Source organism: Lepidochelys olivacea, assembly GCF_965140295.1.
Source record: "Lepidochelys olivacea isolate rLepOli2 genome assembly, chromosome: 19".
Taxonomy (NCBI): Eukaryota; Metazoa; Chordata; order Testudines; family Cheloniidae; genus Lepidochelys; species Lepidochelys olivacea.
The window spans coordinates 8,177,201-8,198,832 of record NC_140429.1 but is presented as its reverse complement, the minus strand read 5'-3'; the positions used below and the strand labels follow the sequence as shown (position 1 = coordinate 8,198,832).

General features: G+C 40.0%; 1 protein-coding gene across 1 annotated transcript; it reads right to left on the bottom strand.

Moving 5' to 3' along the window:
• Positions 1 to 2,072: 2,072 nt before the first annotated feature.
• Positions 2,073 to 8,157, bottom strand: PNRC2 (proline rich nuclear receptor coactivator 2). The gene is made up of 3 exons (XM_084652158.1): positions 7,977 to 8,157; positions 6,087 to 6,292; positions 2,073 to 4,811 (listed from the first exon to the last, which is right to left on the bottom strand). The coding sequence occupies exon 3, from the start codon at positions 4,791 to 4,793 to the stop codon at positions 4,371 to 4,373; it is 423 nt and encodes a 140-aa protein (XP_084508284.1). The 5' UTR covers positions 4,794 to 4,811; positions 6,087 to 6,292; positions 7,977 to 8,157; the 3' UTR covers positions 2,073 to 4,370.
• Between the last annotated feature and the right edge of the window lie 13,475 nt (positions 8,158 to 21,632).

Here is a 21,632-nt window from a genome sequence, read left to right as displayed (position 1 = left end):
CACTTATTTCAAATAAATAGTTAGAGATCAGCTATGAGTTTTAATCTGAGCAGAATTGGCTGTTTTCATGGCATTGTTCAAATAAAACTTCAAATTTAAGATTAAGGTTTGAAGTGTGCAAATTAATACTGTAATCACACTAAATTAAATTTCAGAAGTGAAATTTGCTCTTGTTCTGCTATTTGTAAACTGCTTGAGCTGTTTGAAATATATGAAGAAGAGAGACTACTCACTGAAAAGTTGTTTTCTGTTGTAACTTTCAGGCTGTCCTGGTTTGTAGTCTGTTGTATAGGGGTATTTTTCTCTCCCATTTTCAACTATTCATTTCATATAAATCTGTCAATACTTGAGTATAGTAAATCAGATCCCTACCTGTTCTTGGTAGGCAGCTGATTCTCACAATTTTAAGTATCCTACATTCAAGCAATTTTATATGGGCCCTTGTTACAGTATTTGAGCACCTTGCAACCACCATGTGAGGTAGGTATTATCCACATTTTACAGATGAGGAATCAAGTCACAGACACCAAATGAATTTCAGTAGCAGTTGGGGGAGCCTAGAAAGATTATTTAACTGAAGTGCAAGTTAAAAGTAGGGGAAATTGGAAGGTGAAGCTGAGAATGTAAACTATATGTCCACTGTGCTGTTTACCATTAATCTGTTTGAAAAAATTGTGTGCTACACTACTGAAGAGCAGAATGTTTAAATCTACTGCTGTTCGAATGTCTTGAGAAGCACTGTTCTGTAGTAGCCAGGATCCCATCATGGTAGGTGCTACATGAACACAGAACCATCTCTTCTGGGGGGGAAAAGCTTTGATTTTTCTAATTCCGGTTACTCACTTTGAACCAATATTGAGTTTAAATCTGGATTTTTATAATTGTTCATTACACCTACTGGATTTAACTGAAGCAGAGCATAGACACAATCCATACATTTTTCAATCTTTAAAAAAAAAATTCTGCTCATTTTATGACTATCATGCTAAGTTCTCAGGCTTCAATGGTGAAGGGAAGGAGGATTGAATCTCTTGCAAAGAGAATTCCTTTAAGGCATTGGCATTAAATGGGTATGAAGACTTTTTAAACCTATCCCAACCAAGTATAGCTTGGGTTTTGGTTTGAAGCCAGACTCACTAGGGAAGACCTGACACTTGTGTAAAATGTTTCAGCCAGCAAAGAAGTGCATGCTTTCTCCATTAGAAAAACTAGTCAACTATGGAAACATATACAGTAAAAATAAGGAACAAGTAACTTGTCTTATGGTTTCTGACCTTCATATTAACAAGTCTCAAGCAGCTAGAAATTAGCACATGGTTTCATTGGTGTAAAATAACTCAGGGTCATTACTTTCAAATATTGATCCCTCTCACAGAAAGAGTGTTCATGAGTAATATAGGAAAGATCTGTATGGAACCATTTTTTTTTAAGGGAAATACTCATCCATTTTTTCTGAAACCTTGTCCTATGGCTTCAATTACCACTTTTATACCACTAATTTCTAAGTCTACCTAGCTCTACAGTTGTCATTTTATTTATATTCTCATAGCACCCAGTAATGGATCAGGACCTCGATGTGCTAGGTGCTGTACAAACAACCCTGCCGAAAAGAGCTTACAGTCCAAATACAAGACAAGATACAACTTCTGGTCACAGACAAGAGTATGCGGAAACCAACATCTCTAGGTGCTGTCTCTACTCCTGAATGTTTTCTTCTGCCTCTTTCAATTTACATTTCCACTATCATTTGTATCTCCCAGGCATAAAATCTAATGTATGTCTCCCTCCTACCCCCCTGTTCAGCCATGCATTAAAAATCTCCTGTCACCATCTGCACAAAAATCTTTTACTACCCAGTCAGCTCCTGTTGAGTGCTCATGTTCAAAATACTGCTAAAGTCTCCCTTCTTTCAGTCTCTCTCACCTCAGAATCAAGCATTTTCAGAATACATTACAAAATCACCTCTTTCCTGGTCTTAATTAGCATCTGTGCTGACATTCAGTCTCAGCGTAAAATGTAAGGCTGTAGCAAGAAATGATTCATTTTATACAATTTTTAACAAACAAAAACAGACATGTTTAAGGGGAGAAAAGGTTAGGTAGTTTATTTGTTTTGAGGTTTTTTTTTTTTTTAGATTTCCAATTGATACTTGTACAAGCAGTACTTCATAAACACTTTAAATTTCAAATATAACACAATTACACTTTGGGTACAATGGATGACATTTGGTGAGAGTTTGGGAGACAGGAATGTAATAATTTTAGAAAACTGCCAATCTGTTCATCTTATTTGGAGAGAACATGTGTAAACATAGATAGCTGCCAGCACATTTTGAATGTATAAACAGAACTATATGCACAGAAGTGTATCTTGAGCACTTAAAGAACCACTTTTGTTTTAGCAAACTACTTTTTGTAATTACCCTATTTACTCATTCTTCATTATTGCTGATTACTGTGTTTAAACAACTGTCTTCATATTCTTTCAGCATGTCACAAATCAGTTTCTTGCTTCCACAGTGGAAGCATCTGTGCTTTTGTAAACAGTGGATTATGGCATTGCTGAATAAAATCAAGCATTGGGTATCATATTACAAACAGCTTTTACTAAACACTAATATGCTGGCAACCAGCATACTGGGAATAAAGTTCAGAAGGAAGACTTAACAGGGTTTTATATATTTTTAAATTGAACAGCACTTAAGTGGTTCTTTAAGGGGAGGAACATTAAATACAGTATTGAGACATCTAAATTCCAAATAATAAAAGCCAGATGTGGATGGCTCAATCTTCATTACAGTATCAATGGAGTTACTGTGCTCTCAAATACAAAAATGCTGGATAGAACCAGCTAGAATACTTTTTTAAATTGTAGGCAGGGCTCTAGCTCTTAAATATTTATATAAACATTTCTACTGAGAGACTTTTACCTTAATAGATTTTTAGAACCTTTTTAGTGTACTATAATAGTTCATCCCAACTAAAGTCACTTTTATACATTCAAAATAGATGTACCTTACACAGATTGGTGTAGCTTTTTTTTTTTAGGTTTTTTTTGTTTTATTAAAAATTCTAAAAGCCTCATTTGCACTGAATTTACTTAAAAAAACCAGCTTACAACAAAATCAAACACAACGTGAACGTTCACTGGTACTTAAGTGCAAGGGCATAGCCACGTGTGCTTTTAGTTTCTTTAAACAAAATATTTATTTTTTTAAATCAGGCCATGTACTCAGCATGGTCATCTTACATTCAGCAGTTTTGTACTAAAAATACTTTTTCTGCAGGAAAGCCCAGCATAAATTTACATATGCTACAAAGTTTTACATTTATTTACATGGCTCTTTTCCCAACCTATTTAAACGTTTCATACTTCCCACAAGCAACATCAGTTTAAACAAATTCACATTACAGGGTATCCAATTTAAGATTAGCTCAAACAATTCTATCATTTCAGCTTTTTCAAAGATATAAAACGGATATAAAAATGCATTTTTAAAAACTGCTCAGTGCAATCCCAATAAAGGAAAGGTTTTAGAAGTTTTTTGGCAGTCACCTGGCAGTGCAAAATGCTTGTTAGTTAGCACATTTCAGATTGTGCAGGTTCAAAATAAAAATGCATTTCTAGATTTTTGAAATGAACACAGTGGCAGGCAATTTTAACATCAAATTATTTTTTGCATCCTTACAAAACAATCTCTGGGGAGTAAATTTCCTAAGATCATCTAAATTTAAGTCACAGGTTTGTCTGCCCTGTCAATCACTGATTCATGAACTCCAAATAAAGGTTCACTAATATAATTCAAAAAACATCTATCTCCTAGTGGCTAGATGTAGATTTGTTTGGCAAAAAAATGATCTCTTAATTCGCTTTCAACAGGTTTCACACAATTAACTGATCTGAAACAAGTATGAAAGATACTAGTTTAAGGTTTGAGTAGTTCTGTAAACTGCTTACTTTTTCCAATCAAAGCTGCATTACATAATGTAAAAGTTGGTTTTCTGCCATAGCTTTCATTTCCAGTGAAAAACTCAGCATATTTTTAAGTGGTCACAGTTCAAATTCTGAGAACAATACAATATATTAGCATTACTGACCACCACACTTTGTTTAGATTGCATACTGATATTGCAAGTACATAGTTTATGGTCACAGTACATGCACACAGCGCACACAACCCTGAATGAGATGAAGAGTTAAGTTGGACATCTTCAAGAGAGGTCCCCACATCATGTGACTCAATTTTTGTATGCAGCTAACAAATCTGATCCCATAAAAAATTGTTCATTTTGGAACTATGAATTTAACTAACATTCTCAAATTTGAAACCCTGTAAAAATTTTAACTTTTCAATTTTTAAAAGTTACACCTCAAGCCTGGACTTTAAGTAAGGTTTTAAGTTGAAAGGTCATTATTTCTTTATCAGAAGGATTAAAGGAAACAGGTACCCAGTGGCTTGGTGGCTTAGGAAGAACACTTGGTGAAGGTGGCTCACTAAATTTTGCCCCAGCATAGTTCTGATTGGTTTGAGATGTGAAAAGTGAGTTGGGACTTAATAAAGTAGGACTCCAATTCTGATTATTTGGGAAGTGCACAGTGTTCTTGCCCCCATTTTGCACGGCCTGCCGTGCAATAGATGATGAGCTACATCCATGTCCTCTTTCTTTCTTCATATAAGTCATCTTCATTTGAGAATTCTGATCTTTGCTCTTTTGCCTGTTAAGTTGTTTATTCTTCTTGGTAATATTTCTAGACTGGGGAACTGGAATGCTGAACCTTTCTCCACCACCCATCTTCAACTTAAATGTCACCTGTATGAAAGGGAGGAACAACAGTCAGTGGGAGCTCTGAATGAGAAAACCAAAGTTAGAAAGTTTCTCGAGTTCTAAAGAAAAGAACTGAAGTCAAACTATACTCCCACTAGATTAAAGGCAACTGTATTCTGATAGCATGAGACTTAAGGAAGAACCCATGATACCATATTGTAATTCTCTGATTGGACAGACCTTAATTAAAAGTGTGGCAAGAGGAATCTTTAAATACCTAGCCAATTTGTAAATGTTAAAATTGGTCCAGTCAGTCCACAGTTCAGAAGTTCTCCTAGCTTCTTCATTTATGCTAAACTCTCATATAGCAGTCATGAGCTAACACATTCTGACATCAGTGGCTAGATAGGAGATGGCATTCCAACCTGGCCTCAGTAATACACGCCTCAACTCCCTCCTGACTGAACTCTAGCAATGCAATCTACCTCGGGATGAAACAGTAGGCCCTCGGGACTCTTCAAATAGTATGAAGTGCAGAAGTTCCATCCCAGCAATACAGGTTACCAGAAGCACATCAAACCTGTCCTCCACTTTTTACACAGGCTCCCCTAGAATACTTTTATCAAATTCAAAATATTAATCCTACTCTGAAAGGCACTTAATGATACCTATATCACCCAAAGCTCTGCAGTTGACAACCGATTACTACACAAGGTGTGTGTAGGAGTAGCTTTCTTGGTCCAGTCCAAGAGTGAAGAGCCAACTGCTGCAGAATCTAAGAACCATCACATCCCTCCTGTTCTAAGTGCAAATACACTTCTTTCAACCCTGCCTTCACCAACAGAAACATAGAATCATACAATATCAGGGTTGGAAGGGACCTCAGGAGGTCATCTAGTCCAACCCCCTGCTCAAAGCAGGACCAATCCCCAATTTTTGCCCCAGATCCCTAAATGGCCCCCTCAAGGACTGAACTCAGAACCCTGGGTTTAGCAGGCCAATGCTCAAACCACTGAGCTATTCCTCCCTCCATGTACTTTCTTAAAATAAAAACATGCAGCCTTTTCCCTGGAGAGAAAGGAAAAAGAAAAGAACCACACTTTTGGTGGCAGATTACTGGAACCCACTCAGATACCATGGTGATGGGCATGGCATAAGAACCTGTAGAGAATAAGTATACTATCTGGAATCTAAAATCCAATTTCAGACCACTGCTTTCTATAGCACTTGCAGCTAAGCTTGGTGCCAAATGACTATCTCCCCCATTTCTTCTTTCCCACCCACCACCACATCTTCCACAGTCATTATTATCCCCTTTACCTTTCAGTCTTCTTTTCAGACTCTGCAGCCTCCACCTCCCGTTCCCTTTCCTGCTGCCAAGCCCAAAAGAGTAGGTGCTGTCTTCTGTTGGACCCCTTCCTTTGGCTCGGAATGGAAGTTTTCATGGGCTGATCTGCTGTGTTCAGCCAGGAAGCCGAGCCCAACATCGGATTCTCGGCACAAAGGCTCCAGAGGAGAAGTCTAAGCTATGAAGACAAAAAGCAAAACATTTAAACTCAGGTAAGAGAAAAACAGGTGCCAGCCAAAAGACAATTTGGGATTGAATCTAACTACCATTTGCAGGTTTCAGAGTAGCAGCCGTGTCAGTCTGTATCCGCAAAAAGAAAAGGAGGACTTGTGGCACCTTAGATACTAACAAATTTATTTGAGCATAAGCTTGTAGCTCACTTCATCGGATGCATTTGCAGCAACTTCTAAAAAAGGAAGGGGTTGGAAAGAATTCACATAAGGGACAAGTACAAATAATTTGTCCATCTTGAATCTGAAAAACATGAGGATGATATTGATTTCACACAAATGTTTTCTATAAGGCTGAATTAATTTATACTTTATTTGTACACTACGAAGAGCATACTAGCCATGTTACAGAGATGAAAATTTGCTACATTACTAATACTTCGCTCTTATTTTTGCCTATAGCTTTGTAAAGCATGAAAAGGCAAGCAGGACTTGGCTCTTTAGAGTCAAATATAACGGGAGGATGCTGATTTGGCATGGAGTCCCATAATGCCTCTCTATGGGTACTCCCGGTTAAGTCAACAGAACTACTCACAAAAGCAGACAGGCATCACAGGACAGTGTTTACAGATTCCAGCCCTAACTGCCTGAACATTTTCCGTTTAAAACATTTACAGTTAAACCTTCAAGACACTTCCCCTTTTGGTACCGCTCACACAGTCGGATTACTGCGCTCTCCAGCTGATGCTTTCCATTTAACAGGAACAGGATACAGCCCCAGTTTCTAGGCAATGTACTGAGTAGCCATAAGAAAAAGGAGGATTCTCTATGTTTTGAATCTGATTACCCTATAAGGTATTTACCATCCTGATTTTTTTCAGAGGTGATTCTTTTACTTTTTCTTCAATTAAAATTCTTCTTTTAAGAACCTGATTGCTTTTTCCTTCTTCTTAAGATCCAAGGGTTTGGGTCTGTGTTCACCTATGCAAATTGGTGAGGCTTTTTATCAAGCCTTCCCTAGGAAAAGGGGTGTAGGGCTTGCGGGAATATTGGGTGGAAACACGTTCCCAAGCGGGCTCTTCCCCTGTTATATTTGTTAGACGCTGGGTGGTGGCAGCAATAAAGTCCAGGGACAAAAGGTAAAATAGTTTGTACCTTGGAGAAGTTTTAACCTAAGCTGCTAAAAATAAGCTTAGGGAGTTTTTCATGCAGGTCCCCACAACTGTACCCCAGAGTTCAGAGTGGGGATTCACTCATTCTCCCCCCCCCCATGATAACAAATCAATACGAGGGTCGGTTCATTAGCTCACCCAATTGCTTCTGGTGAAACTTCCCCGCCCCGCCCCCACTATCCCACGCCCTGCCCCGAAGCCCTGCAATGAAACCGCTCCTCCGACTTTTACTTTGTTGTGACCACAGAACGGCTCGCGGCTATTCATAAAGGAGCGGCGGCTCGGGGGCTTACACATGCGCGCCAGGGTCCTCCCCCCAGGGCAGGGGCTTGGTACCCCCGGGTTCCCTTTCCCCAACCCCCTTGGCATCTTCCTTTCCTCGGCCACAGGATTCCCCCGCCAAACTCTGCCTGATCCTCCGATCGCCCCCGCCCCCTCAATCCGCCAAACCGTCTCCCCAACAACCGGGCAGCCCAGGGACAACAACATGGCGGCGGCTGCGCTCGGCTCATCCACTTACCGACTTCTGTCCGTCTCACTCGCTCCCACACACCCAGCCTCCGGGAACCAGATCCCCCGCTGCCGCCTCTCCGCCGGCTTCGCCACACTCCGAGCCCCTCAAAGCGCAGCCCGGGCCTCGGCTCCGCCGCTGCTGCGCTCGCTGTCTTCGCCACCCACACAAAATGGCGGCCGCCTTCCTGCGCTGGATACCCCCAGCCACCACCCGCCCCCTCTCCCGGCTTTGACCAATGGGAGCGCGATGTGGCCCCGCCCCGGCCAATAGGAGCAGGAGCAGCCAGTTGCTGAGGGGGAAAGGAGGCAGGGTGGGGAGGTTGGAGCTGCTGTTGCTGTAGGTTTGAATCGCCTCAGAGAGGAGCATGTCGGGAAGGGAAACAGCTAGGGCTCAGGGCAGCACGGGGCGGGGGTCCACAGTGCCCGTGAAAGGGGCTCTTCATGGAGTGCGGAGCTGGGGGGCCAGAGTGAGAGAAAAAGAGGCGCTCAGAGAGGGAGCTGGGGGGCCACACTGCGGGGGAGAGCGGCTGCTCGTGGAGGAGGAAGCTGAAGGGGGGCACACTGAGTGGAAAGGAGGTGCTCAGAGGGAGGAATTGGGGGGACCACACAAGCACCTTCCAACCCCGTAAAACCTGTGTACTGGCATATAGGTATGGATGCTTCCCTGCACACAGTGTGGGTGTATGATTATGAAAGGCTGAAGGCACTGGGCACACCATTGAATATACCATTTTGAAACAAAGTTTAAATACAGCTTCCCATGAACAACCTCAAATATCCCCCATAGCCATCATCACCCAAGCTCAAGACGTATTCTGGGAAAATAAAATAGTTCTACCCTATTTTCTAATGATAAACGTACTGTCCCTATTTTGCCAACAAGGGAAACAAATTCAAGAGGCAAAGTCCTTCCACTGAAAATACCCTTGCCAACATCCCTGATGTTTATATTTGATAATTCTCTGTTCAAGCAACCTACTGATTTCAACTGCCTGTGTGGCACATGTCACTTGGCCTCTCCAAGACGCAGGGCTTATATACTACTGTCTTCTACCCGCTTTGAATCTCCTATATAGATTCTTGTTGAGATCTTGGCTTGCATTTGAAGTGTTCAGTGATCAAGTACCATCAAAGATGGACAGTTCTTCCTTAGAGAAGAAAGGATCTTTTGTGTGATTTATACATAGATTTCAGGATATTTTATAAAACAAGCAGGAGTACTGATAGTATATACTGCACAGTAGTTTGAAATAATCAGTTATATCATGTGTAATGTTGCCCTTCTCCCAGGAGAGGAAAGGGATTTTTGACTGCATCTTTTAGAAGTACGCTTTAGAGAGTTGAATACAATTTCCCCAAAGATGAGTTTAAATCTTTTTTTTTAATGTCTTGTTTCTAAAGATGTAACCCAACAGAGTTGTGCACTCAACTCTCTGTTAATCAAAGTCTGAACAGATATTTTAAATGTTTTTGTAAAAAGTGCTTATTATTGATAAATAAAACGAAAAGTATATCAGCTGTATGAAATCAGATTTTCACATGACCAACCCCCATATATTACAACATGCTAGCTAAAGAATTAACATTTACTAGCTCAATCCCTTCTTGACGTAGCTTCTGGTGCCTATTTCCAAGCATTAGTATCAGTGCAATATATGTCTGTACTTGCCATTTACATTCCAGAACACTTAGGAATCTGTTTAGTGATTTCTGTTGAGATTATTTTGTACATGTCTTCACACAGCAATGCTGAACAAAAACAGAATAAATCATTGATAAGCAATATATTTATGAGTTTTTCTTTTAATTTTAAGGCCCTTGAAAGGTTCCAAATTCACCACACTGTATACTGACATCTTCCATTTATCAACAAATTAAGAACAGCACAAAGAGAGCAGGTAGAAATAGCCAAGCTCCAACATGCATAATCCCTAAAGTAGAGGAACTACCTATGGGGCAAGAAAGTAGTTTAGGGCTTGTCTATACTTAAAAGACTGCAGGGCTTCTTCTGTCGGCATGGGTGCAAGTGGGTGCAAGCGCTCCTAGTGAGGGGACACACCACCGACAGAAGGAGGGTAGTGTGGACATGAAAAACAGCAGTAATTACTGCACTGGCTCTAAGTCAACCTAACAAGGTCAACTTAATTTGTAGTGTAGACATGACCTTAGTACCTTTTAGAGACTGGAAGGAGAGCTCTGTGTAGCTCAAAAGTTTATCTCTCTCACCAACAGAAGTTGCTCCAATAGAAGGTATTACCTCACCCACCTTGTATCTCTAGTATCCTGGGACCGACATGGCTACAACAACACTGCATATAGCTCTCATAAAGACAGCTGTGTCAGTTGAGGTGGAAGGCTCTGGATCTCAATTCCTGTCCTCAAAATAAATGATCATGAGAACCATTTGCTGGAATCTTTGGATATTAAGAATACATATTGATCACAAATTATATCTGGTGTGTCATATTAATAGTTGGTGAACTAGGGCCTTTAAAATTGTTTGATTCGATTCTCCCTGATTTTTTGTTAACTGGTGAGATAAGAAAAGGCTTCAGTACTTCATGACCCTTGTATATTTAGTACTGCCTGAAATTATGTACAGTACTCTTTTGGGTACTTGTCTATTGTGGCAACGCTTATATAGTTTATCATGCTAAAGTATTTTGAATTAAAATGAAACATTATCAGTAGTAATGTTATTAGTAAATCGCTTTTTTCTTTATTAGTGTTAAACTGTTTCATTTTGAACAGAATACGTCTGTCTATATCCAGGGTGCCTATCACCACAGTATCCATGGGCAAATAGTTTGCACCAAGGAGCCATTTATGTGATTAGAATAACATGAGATCTCGTCTTCCCATGGTATTTCAGTTTGCATGGGAAAAAGAAAAAACCTGATTGCACATTATTGCAGCTCATATATAAATCACATAGGGATTTTAAAAATCTATGAAAATCAAACAAATCCTAGAACCTGTACAAACACCCTGCCTCATGCGTGCATATATATAACATAAGAGTTAGTAACATAGTAATTGCCGTATAGGTTCACACCTCAGTGATCATTCTAATTCAATATTCTGGTAGTGGTCAATACCAGCTCCTTCAGCGAAAGGTATAAATTCCCAATAATGGATAATTATGGCATAACCTAATCAGAGAGTTTATTCCTAACCCGAGGTGATGCACTAAAGCATGGGGGTTCATATATCTTATAATATTTGTAATCCTATCTGATGTAACTGTGGCTGTAAAAACAAAGTTTTTTTAATAGTGTGTGAAGGATGAAGCAAAACTTGTTCATGAAACTATTGGGTCATCCTTTTTTAAAAAAATGTTATTTAAAAATAAAGTTACAAATCCTGACCTATCACAGGAACTTTTGTGTGATTGATATTTGTACTTATATTTTTTCTCCTTAATACACGCACATTCTTCACCCTAACACTTATTCAGCAAGAACTGAATTCCATGATCAGTTCAAACCGTATAAATCACTGCCTTGCTGCTAGCCAACCCACTGCTTTCTAACCATTTCCAGGCCAACATGCATCAGGTCATGTGGGTCAAATCACCAAATGACTCCTTAACATGTGACCATCTTTAAAAATCCACTTTCTCTGAAACCCTTTTGAATGTGTTGTTTTGTCTGCAGCCATTTTCAAGCTCCCTCTTTCAATATGTGCTTTAAATTGATAATCATGAAGCTGAGTTCAAAGTGATAATTGTACATCCACATGTCTCCAGTGAATTGGACCCTTTTCAAATTCATGCTATTCATTATTAAGCATAGGAATGAATCCCATAGCTCTTTCAATTTCCAACTGTACATTTTTTGCAGTAGTTAATACTGCATATGGAAGGACAAAAACAGCGTCAACGGCTAAAAGAATTTACTTGCTCAGCATATTTGAAACAATTTCGGCCCCAAAGTTTCCCCAGCTGGATCTGAACTAAGTGAGTTGTTCAACCACGCTGCATATTTTATTGTCTGGATGAATCAGAATTCGTAACGCTTAAGTCTACTAGAGCTTCTCATTTTAATCTAATAGAAAAATATGCTTTACATATTAAACCTATTCTTCACACACACATGCACCCTCACATTGTTTACAGAGAAAGGACCTCAAAATGAATGATATTCCAAAAGTTCAAATAAGAAACTCTAAACGGCTGTATAATTCCGTTGATTTCAGTTTCAGTGTAAGGAATGTCCCCATTTAAGATATTTGGCAACTTAATAAAATTGTTTTACTTCCTCTATCTATTTCCTCATGCAGCTAGCTATTCCGTTTACTTCTAAATGTTATTTGAAAGGAAATATATCAACTAGTTTTCACGTCAAAAATTTTGCTTTATTTTTAAATGCCAATATCTAATACAGTATGAATGTAAAGGTTTTCATGATTTACCTTATGAACAAAACACTAGGACTGTGCTGTGGGACTGGATTCTAAGGAATCTGAATAAGTCAGAATATCTTGGTAAATCATAAAATCCTAAATACAAGGTACCTGTGCAGGCCCCTAAAAATAACTAGAAAATGAAACTGACTAGAAACAAAAGGGAAAGTGACCAGTCCAGTTTCATTTAACAAGAAGAATAAAATGTGAAACGTTGAAATCAAGGCTGGTCTTGTGATTAAGTCCTTGCTCTGGAATTCAGTATTATGTTTCGTTGTATGCAAACAGAGAAACTGAATAAAAAACATAAAGTACTCTTGATGGAATGTCGAACATAATGCTACTTTTTTCGTAGAATTCAGAATAACACACAAGATCCCAAATCAGAGAGAGGCAAAACAGGCTGCTCCGTAAAACAGAAAGGCTCCGCTCACCCCACCTTCTTCTACAGAGGCTGGCTAAAAGCAGACTCTGCTAGGCCCAGATCGAAAGCTTCCCTACAGAGCCCCCTAGCCTACAGGCAGGACAAAGAAAAAAACATGAGGATTTAACGCAATAGCTTACAATTTTAATACAAAAAGAAAAGGAGGACTTGTGGCACCTTAGAGACTAACAAATTTATTTGAGCATAAGCTTTCGTGAGCTACAGCTCACTTCATTGGATGCAATTTTAATACAGTTTTCAATACACCACACTCAGGAGCTTTGGGTTCAGTTCCTAGTTCTGCCACAGATTCCCTGTGTGATCTTGGACAAATTATCTAATCCATCTGTGCCTGAGTTCCCCATCTGTAAAATGGGGATAGTAATACTTCCCTTCTCCCAGCCTTTGTCTGTTTAGCCTGGAAGCTCTTTGGGATAGAGACTGTCTGTGTCTTAGGCCTGGTCAACACCACAAAGTTTTACCAATAAACTAGCCTTATCTTGGCCCATGTTTGGGAGCATCAACAACAGTAAAACTCTGAATTTCTGTTTGTTGAGTTAAACCACCTCCCCAAATTACATAAACCCTATACTGGCATTGTTCCTCCACTACCATGTCTCTATGGATGATGCATGTACTTGTATGTATATGTACAGCACCTGGGGCTCTCAGGTCTCAGTTGGGGCCTTTAAGCACTGTTGGAATGGAGACAATAAAAATCAGACAGTAGAGTAATTGGATCTTTAAAAATATGTTGTTTTATTAATCTAATGTGTTATGAGCAACAGACATAAGGAATTATGTTTTAATATATAAGTTATAGTGATATAGTCCCTAAAACAGATAGACTGCTTCAGGCTTCTTTTTTCATGCTGTTTGCCTTCCATTTGCACAACCACAGTTTTCTGTGGAGAATTACAATGTATGTGTGTGTTTTTTTTCTCCTCTTTGCATTCGGACATCTTGCTTCCTTTCATGTCTGAGATTCTTCTAGTATCTCACATTGAAATATCAGGTTGTAGAAACAGGACTCACTGTATTGTATGCAACTACTTGGGCCTTGAAACTCCAGTAGTTATCTCAAATAAATAACTGTTCTCCAGTGCATATCAGCTCATTGCTCAGTGTGTTAAAATCCTTATTTTGTTTGCATTGGCTGAAATGTCACTTCATCCTGTGATTTATAGATGTTTTTCAATCTGAACTATGTAGAGAACAGGTTCCTGATAATTGTCTGAGTTTAATAATAACATGTTACATGCTGCAAATGTGCCCTCTGAGCTATGGTAGAGAGTTGCAGTGTATTTTTAACTCAGACCAAGGATGACACAAGGACTGGTTGTTTTTTCCTTGCTATCTCCTTCTAGATATTTTAAAAGACATCTTGTCTCTTTCTGTATCAGTTTGGGGTCAGGCTGACATCCATTCAGCTGGACACACATGGGAATGGAAAAACACAGCGGTAAACAAGCCACATATCTGCACAGAAACTCTTCAGCTACAACATGCCAGGAAAATGTGTGCATGCTCAAAAAAAGGTTGTGTCGTTCATTGGGTTCAAAGAGGAGTTCAGTGTTTATTTCAAAGTAAAAGACAGAGGTTAGCCAGTCTAGAGCTTCCAAACAACACAGCGCTCAATATAGAGCCAAAAAAAGAGCCAGCATTTCACATTGTATAGTAGTAGCTCTGAAACCATAGTCAGGATACGCCCTTCTAGTGGTACTCTGGGACCAGGAGAGAACTCTCACAGCATAACCACTTGTTTTGGTCTGCTGTAGGCAGACCTATTCAGGTTCTTCCCCATCCCCAAGTCACAGTGCAGAGGATGTACTGGGGATGCGAGTGGACAGTACTGTGCCTCATGCCACTTGTGGCCATTCTGACTTGCACCACGAGCCACAGGGTGCCCTGGGGAGACTGCCTACGTTATGCCATGAGTCATTTTGTCCCCCAGAGCAACCAGCGCATGTTAGGTGGCTTAAAGCCCCAGACACCAGACTGCACTTCCTGAAGGCACAACACAGAATGTCTGACTCAGTCTTTATTCTTGATCTCTCCCCTTGCATCACTAACATCTGGACTATTTGATCTTGGGGAAACACATCCTGGGGAGACATCTCAAACATAACTCTGATGCTACCGTGAGTCTTCTCTCCTCCTTTCCAATGGCTCTGCTGCTAGGGGGTTCTATTGCAATGTGCATCCCAGTGGTTCCTTTTTTATTGACTCACTGTGATGGTTACAGAAAGTCAAAAGGAACATGTTTTTTTAGGCAGGGTCTTCCCCGGGGGTTAATTATTTCCCTTCAATTATATCCCACTTCAGGAGCTCCACTACCAGAAGTAACTAAGCAAGGCTTCTGCGGTCACTATAATTTTTCATATTGTGTCATCTAATCCTCCTCAAAGCATGTCCAAATGACACAATGTTAAGAACATCCAGGGCCAGCCCTAGACCAAATGGTGCCCCAGGCAAGGAGTGTCTTCGGCACCCCCTCCCACCCCATTTATTAAACTTTTGAATACCTTATTTTTTATTGCATTTGTAGCCCATTTTATGACTTTGATGCATAATTTGCAAACATGATTTTTCCCTGTCATATAAGACAATACATTTCCACACTAGGATCTGTAAATCTGTATTTATTCATGCCATATATAAGCAAATAGATTAGTTTCCTCTAAGCTTTACAGAAGCTTTCTAATTTTAAGAATAACTGAAATGTAGCAACGTCAAGAAATTGAACTGGCCCCAACATTGGGCGGACCAGTATTAAATAGTGTTACAGTAGGTATGTTAGAATGTTAACCCTAGTCCTTTCGTTCAAAGGGTCGACTTTGCCCTCGTGAACTGAAGCACAGTGTCAGAGAGATTCAAAGACTGGCCGATGGCATTTTCAAGCGATAAATTAACAAGCGATTCTAGGAGGTTAATGAAAAAATGAATCCACGTACAGAATACCTGAAACATTTTACTTCAAACATTCTATTTTCCCTTTTGTCACTAACAACAGAAACAGCACCCCGAGCCTGGCACCCCTTCAACCCCAACCCCTCAGGTTGCCTGCCCCTAAATCAGGCCCTGAGAACATCAACAGCCATGAGAAGCTCATCTACATCAATGTTGTTGCCAAAAGCGAAGTTGCACCAGTGCTAGCAATTGTATGAAGCTTTTGCTACCAAAATTCCAGTGTAGACAAAGCCTTGGAATCCAGGCCTCCCTGATCCCAAATCCAAGTGTATCACCTTAAACTGTGATCTTGTCTGATCTTATAAACTAAACATGTTTGTGTCGGGTCAGTGGCTGGGTGGGAGACTTCAAACTCCTATCAGTGGCTTTGCAGGAACTGGTGTTGATGATTCATTTGGTGAGTCAGTATTGAGCCACTGCATTGGTATTGTCTGATGGATGATTTGCTGCCGGAGACACCCAGTTTTGTGTGAATCAAACACTACAGGTACTTAATCTCTCATAGTTTTTCAGATGCTAATGTCCGTTTCCCAGCCAAACATAAACTTAGGTAAATATAATCAACCTCCCTAAACTCTAAGGTGTCAATTTCCACTTACATTTAAAAATTTCTGCATGAAAGTAGGTTATCGAGGAGGAGGAAATATATGAACATCCTTTCCTCAGAATTTTGCCAATAGCTAGATGGCAGCATTTCTTAAGGACCTTAGGTTTTCAATAGTCATCATAAAATACTCTTAAATTCAGGAAATCCACAGAAAAAAGTGATGCATGCTACCTAGCTATTGTTCTGTCATGGGTCATTTATCCAGAATCCATGAAGCTTGACAAAGTCATCGTGGTTCATGTGTCCACAGGTCACCAAGTATGCTAATATCTCAATGGCTTCCAACAAAGACAGAATGATGTCCCTCTTCCCACTTGATTCCTGTGTTCTCCCTTTAAAGCTGAAAGCTCATTCCCTTCTTTGAAATGTGTCACTGTTGTATGTAGAGCAATTAGCAAAGGGACGTGATATGAAATTGTTGTAATTAAATGCTTGACACTCTCCCCTCTCCTCTCTGCAGCTCCCAGAAGACACAAAGTTTCCTGGGGATTATCTTGGTTGCCCACATCATTCGACCCATAGAAAAGTCAATTGAATGGCTATTGAAAGTGCGAGGAGGAGGATACATATTCTGCTTTATGTTTTAATTCTGAGTTATTCTGACTCTCCATTGGGAATTTGAAAAGTGCTGAAAAAGTCTCGCTTCTTTTGATTTGTCACAGCATACGGGTTTTTCCTTTACTTTTTACTGAATCACCTTGAGAAATTTAGGTAATGTTATCAGTGTATTGGTTAAACAAATCCAAAACTAATTTGCCCTCTATAAACCAGTCCACATGAATGCTTATATTTCCCATGTTGCAGGCAGCCTCTAGTCCCATGTTGCCTTTTTGTTGGTATCCTATCAAGTCTACTTTGTGCTTTCTACATGAAAGAAATCAAAAATTATTATTGGCAATGGCATTGGGCTGTATCAGGAAATCCCCAAACACTTTAGTATTCTTCTCATTAGGTTGTTGATTATAATCCAGTTGCTTTGGTCCTTCTGATATTAATACATCCATACATCTGTTTCCCAAAGATGCCTCTGTAACTAATTTCTGGCACTGTGTTCCAAACATTACTTCTGATAGAGATTCATATGCATCCGATGAAGTGGGCTGTAGCTCACGAAAGCTTATGCTCTAATAAATTGGTTAGTCTCTAAGGTGCCACAAGTCCTCCTTTTCTTTTTGCGGATACAGACTAACACGGCTGCTACTCTGAAACCTGTCAATATGCGTATGTTGTGCCTGATGCAGCTGCTCTTGAATATCTCAGTGTAAACATTCCAAAAAGATGAGACACAAACAGGTATGTTCCAAGAACTTGAAGCTGTTTATTGAAAAGGTTTTTTTTTTTTTTCAAATAACTAATACGAGCCTGGCAGGGTTCCTATACTCCCTACATAAGTGATCTGAATTAAATCAGTAAGTACTGGAACTTGAGTAGCATTATCTGTGCAGTTATATTCCTCCCTGACACTACTCAAAGCATGGTTATATGCTCAGAAGTAACGCTAAAAATGGCTTGCCAGTTCATTGTGTCTCAGCAGCATGCAAATACAATTTGGTCACTGTACAAGAGACGATAAAGTTTTTTTCTACGTCCCCGCTCTGTGAACTCAGCCTAAAATTACACTGGCTTCTTTCTGGGTCTTGTAATATTGCCAGTAACAATATTTTGCCCTCAGTTATACCCGTGCAGCTCCTAAATCTTCACATTCAGTCCTCAGTCACATCTGTGCAACCTTATTGTCCGTCTAGTAATAATACAAATCAAGGGAAGAGAAAGATTATATTTAATATACATGCAGAATTATTTCTGTTTTTCCCCAAAGTTTTCCAAGAGGCACTAGTGGCTCTTTAGATCACCATATACAGCATATGCATTTATGGAGGTTATATTTCTGGCTCCCAGGCCCTCTGTATTGGTAGTGAAGGAATTTGTATCCTTTTGTTCCATTAATTTATGACTGAAAGGGAAGGTAGAAATCCATCAGTTTAAAGGGACAGAGTCAGGTTCAAATTTTTAGGCTTGGTTAAAAATAACTTAACAAGACCTAATATTTATAGAATACTCTTATTTCAGCTGAGATATATTTTTGTTTGGTAGGATGTAAGCTGTGACAGGGCAAGGCCAGACAACTATACAAAAGTAGTGGGAGATAGATATATTAGCTCCAGGCTAAACAAATCCCTGGTACCATGTTAAGTGAAATAGCAGCTGATCCAGGTCAATTAAGACACCTGAGGCCAATTAAGAACTTTCCAGAAGGCAGGGAGAATACTAGGTTGATTGGGACACCTGAAGCCAATCAGGGGCTGGCTGAAACAAGTTAAAAGCCTCCCAGTCAGTCAGGTGGGTGTGCATGTCAGGAGCTGTGGGAGGAAGTTGCGCTGTTGGAGAGGCTGAGTAGTACACACCATATCAGGCACAAGGAAGGAGGCCCTGAGGTAAGGGTGAAGTGGAGCTTGAGGAAGTGAGGGCTGCTGTGGGGGAAGTAGCCCAGGGAATTGTACATGTCATGTTTCTAAAAGGTCAGCTACCATAGCTGATACTATTAGGGTTCCTGGGCTGGAGCCCGGAGTAGAGGGTGGGCCTGGGCTCCCCCCCGTCTTTGCCCCCTGATTAATCACTGAGACTGGGAGACAACAGAGACTGTGCAAAGAAGGATAACTTCTCCTCACCTCCCTTGCTGGCTTATGATGAAAATGGCTCAGTAGACTGTGACCCTGGCCTCTAGAGAGAGAAGGGTTATGTGGAAGGTCACAGTGAGCCTCTGAGGCTAGCGAAATCCGCCAGGAAACGCGGCACCCATGGAGGCAAGGACAGAGCTTTGTCACAAAGCATTCACTTGTCCTGTTTGCAACCCAAACATTAAAACTAGAAACCTTTTGCTGGAAAGGGGTACTGAGCAAAAACAAAAATGAAACTGACTAATCTATTTCCATTTGAAATGTAAAAAAGGAAAATCAAGAGCATAAATGGTAAAAAGTGCACTGTTTTGCACCATATTTAACTTTTAATCACCTATAGTTTTATTAGTTACAAATCATATGTAATAACTAAAAACATGACTAATTTGACTATGACCCTTTAAGATGTTTTTTGTTTAAAACCCGTAATACCTTTGATGTGAAAAGGAAATTTGGCATACAGGCAGGACAAAATTTAGGGAAAGAGCTAGGGATTTGTTGCTGAAAACTTTTTACAAGAGCCAGGATAAGATATTTAACTCTGAAAAGGGACTGTTGTACACACCCAGCATATTTATTTTCTATATACACCTGGCACAAATAAGCAAACGTGCCATTGTTATGAGTTTCAGGGTAAAGAATGGATTTTCAACAGGAGTTCACCTTCTCACAGAAGATGCACACTAGAGTAAGCAAGCTGTGTGGTTTGTGAAAGGGAACTGGCCCCGCCATTAGGAGACCTGAGTACTATTCCTGGCTCTCCTACAGTGTGGCCTTGAGTGAGTCACTTCATCTCTCTGTACCTGTTTCCTGTCCCACCTTTTGCCTGGCTTGTCTATTTCAATTTTAAGCTCTTTGCTTCTTAATATGTGTTTGTACCTGGCCTAGCACAATGCGGCCCTGCTCTCGATTGGGGCCGCTAGGTTCTACTATAGTACAAACAAATAATAATAGACCTTCATTGGCCATTGAAAGCTTTTCACATCCATCATGTTAATTCCTCATATACTTCCTTGAGAACAAATATAGTTTGAAAAAAACCTTGCCCCAGCAGGGTCTAAGGATTAAAGGTTTTTATTTCATATCTTTTTCTAACATGAGAAAGAAAGAGGAAACAGATCAAAGAGGAGTCACTATATTCCCACATTTTATCTTCTCCTCAGTCTCTCTGTTTTTTCTTACCCTGGTTTAAAGCTTGCCTGTTTTGTGCTCCTTCTTTTACAGTATTGCTGAACAGAATCCAAAATAGAGGCTGAAATATTTATAGAGTAAGCCCTTCCCACAGAGGCAGAGCAGAGCTAGAGGCCCTATATATACACAGCTCTGATATATCTACTTTACATTAGCATCTACTTCAGGAGGAGAGATAGCAACGGGGGGAAAGGTCCAGAGTGTTTGTACAGAGCTAGTTAACTTTATATACACCCTTTGTTTTGTTTTAATTCTTCACTTGTATTTGTACTGAGTAATCATGTTTTATAATAGAACTGCAAAATACTGTGCATTGCATAAAAAAATGTGGAATAGAAAATAGTAAATGAAATCTTGCACTTTGGTTAAACTGCACAGGGTGGGAGTATTTGATAAAGAAAAAAAGCCAAAGGTTGCTTTTATATTATGAATTTTAACTCCATAATTCTTTCAGAATGATGTCTATATGGCTTCACAAATTGCTTCCTACAATGGTGTATTAAAGCCTGAATTAGTACCCTTATTTGGGACTGTTTCTAGAGTTAAGAGCTGTTCAACATAAGAGTGGTAAAATAGGGTCCTTAGCCATTTAAACATTTAGTTTTTGGTAATAAAAATGGTTGTGTGGATGATGTGTTTATAATATCTTACTTCTACACATACCTTTCATCCCAGAGTGCTTAGGAATCATTGTATCCACCACTGAAAGGCAGCCACCTCTGGGGTGGAACTTAGCGGCTGTTTAGCCTCATACAGCAATTATTATATCATTTTATTTATGTTACAGTAGAGGCCAAAATGTGTATGTCTCTTCAATACATAATCTCCATCAAGTGTGCCTCCATGCCGTGCTGGGGCATTGAGGTCAGTGCTTACCCAGCAGGAATAGTGCCATCAGCTGAATTACACAAGACTCCCTGCAGTACAGTTTCCTCTAGCAACACTCTGGGGTCCTGAGGTCAGTGCTAATTTGGTGGGTGGAGTGCCCTCTGCCGGATCACACAGACTTCTGGCTACATCACCAAAGGGTTCACTAGAAGACCTTAATTCAATCACAGAGACAGCTCCATGCTGTTCAGTTGAGACGGTCTGATATCAGAAGTTCATGCCTTACTCGCATTTTTTTGACAAGCTTGGATGAGTTGCATAATTTAAACTCCTCCAGTCTGGTGCAGTGTCTTCCGATCTTCTTTCAGTGCCATGGTTGCCCTTATGTATAAATGAACTATTTTGTTCATTTCACTTCTGCTGGGCTACAAGCGGACAGAAAAAGCAGAACCTGCTCTTTTGTGGGAACATCAACATTAATAATTAATTTCAACTGTTTGGCTCGGGGGTGAGGATTTTCCAACACAAGCCTGTTGACAGACATGCTGGCTGATGCTGATG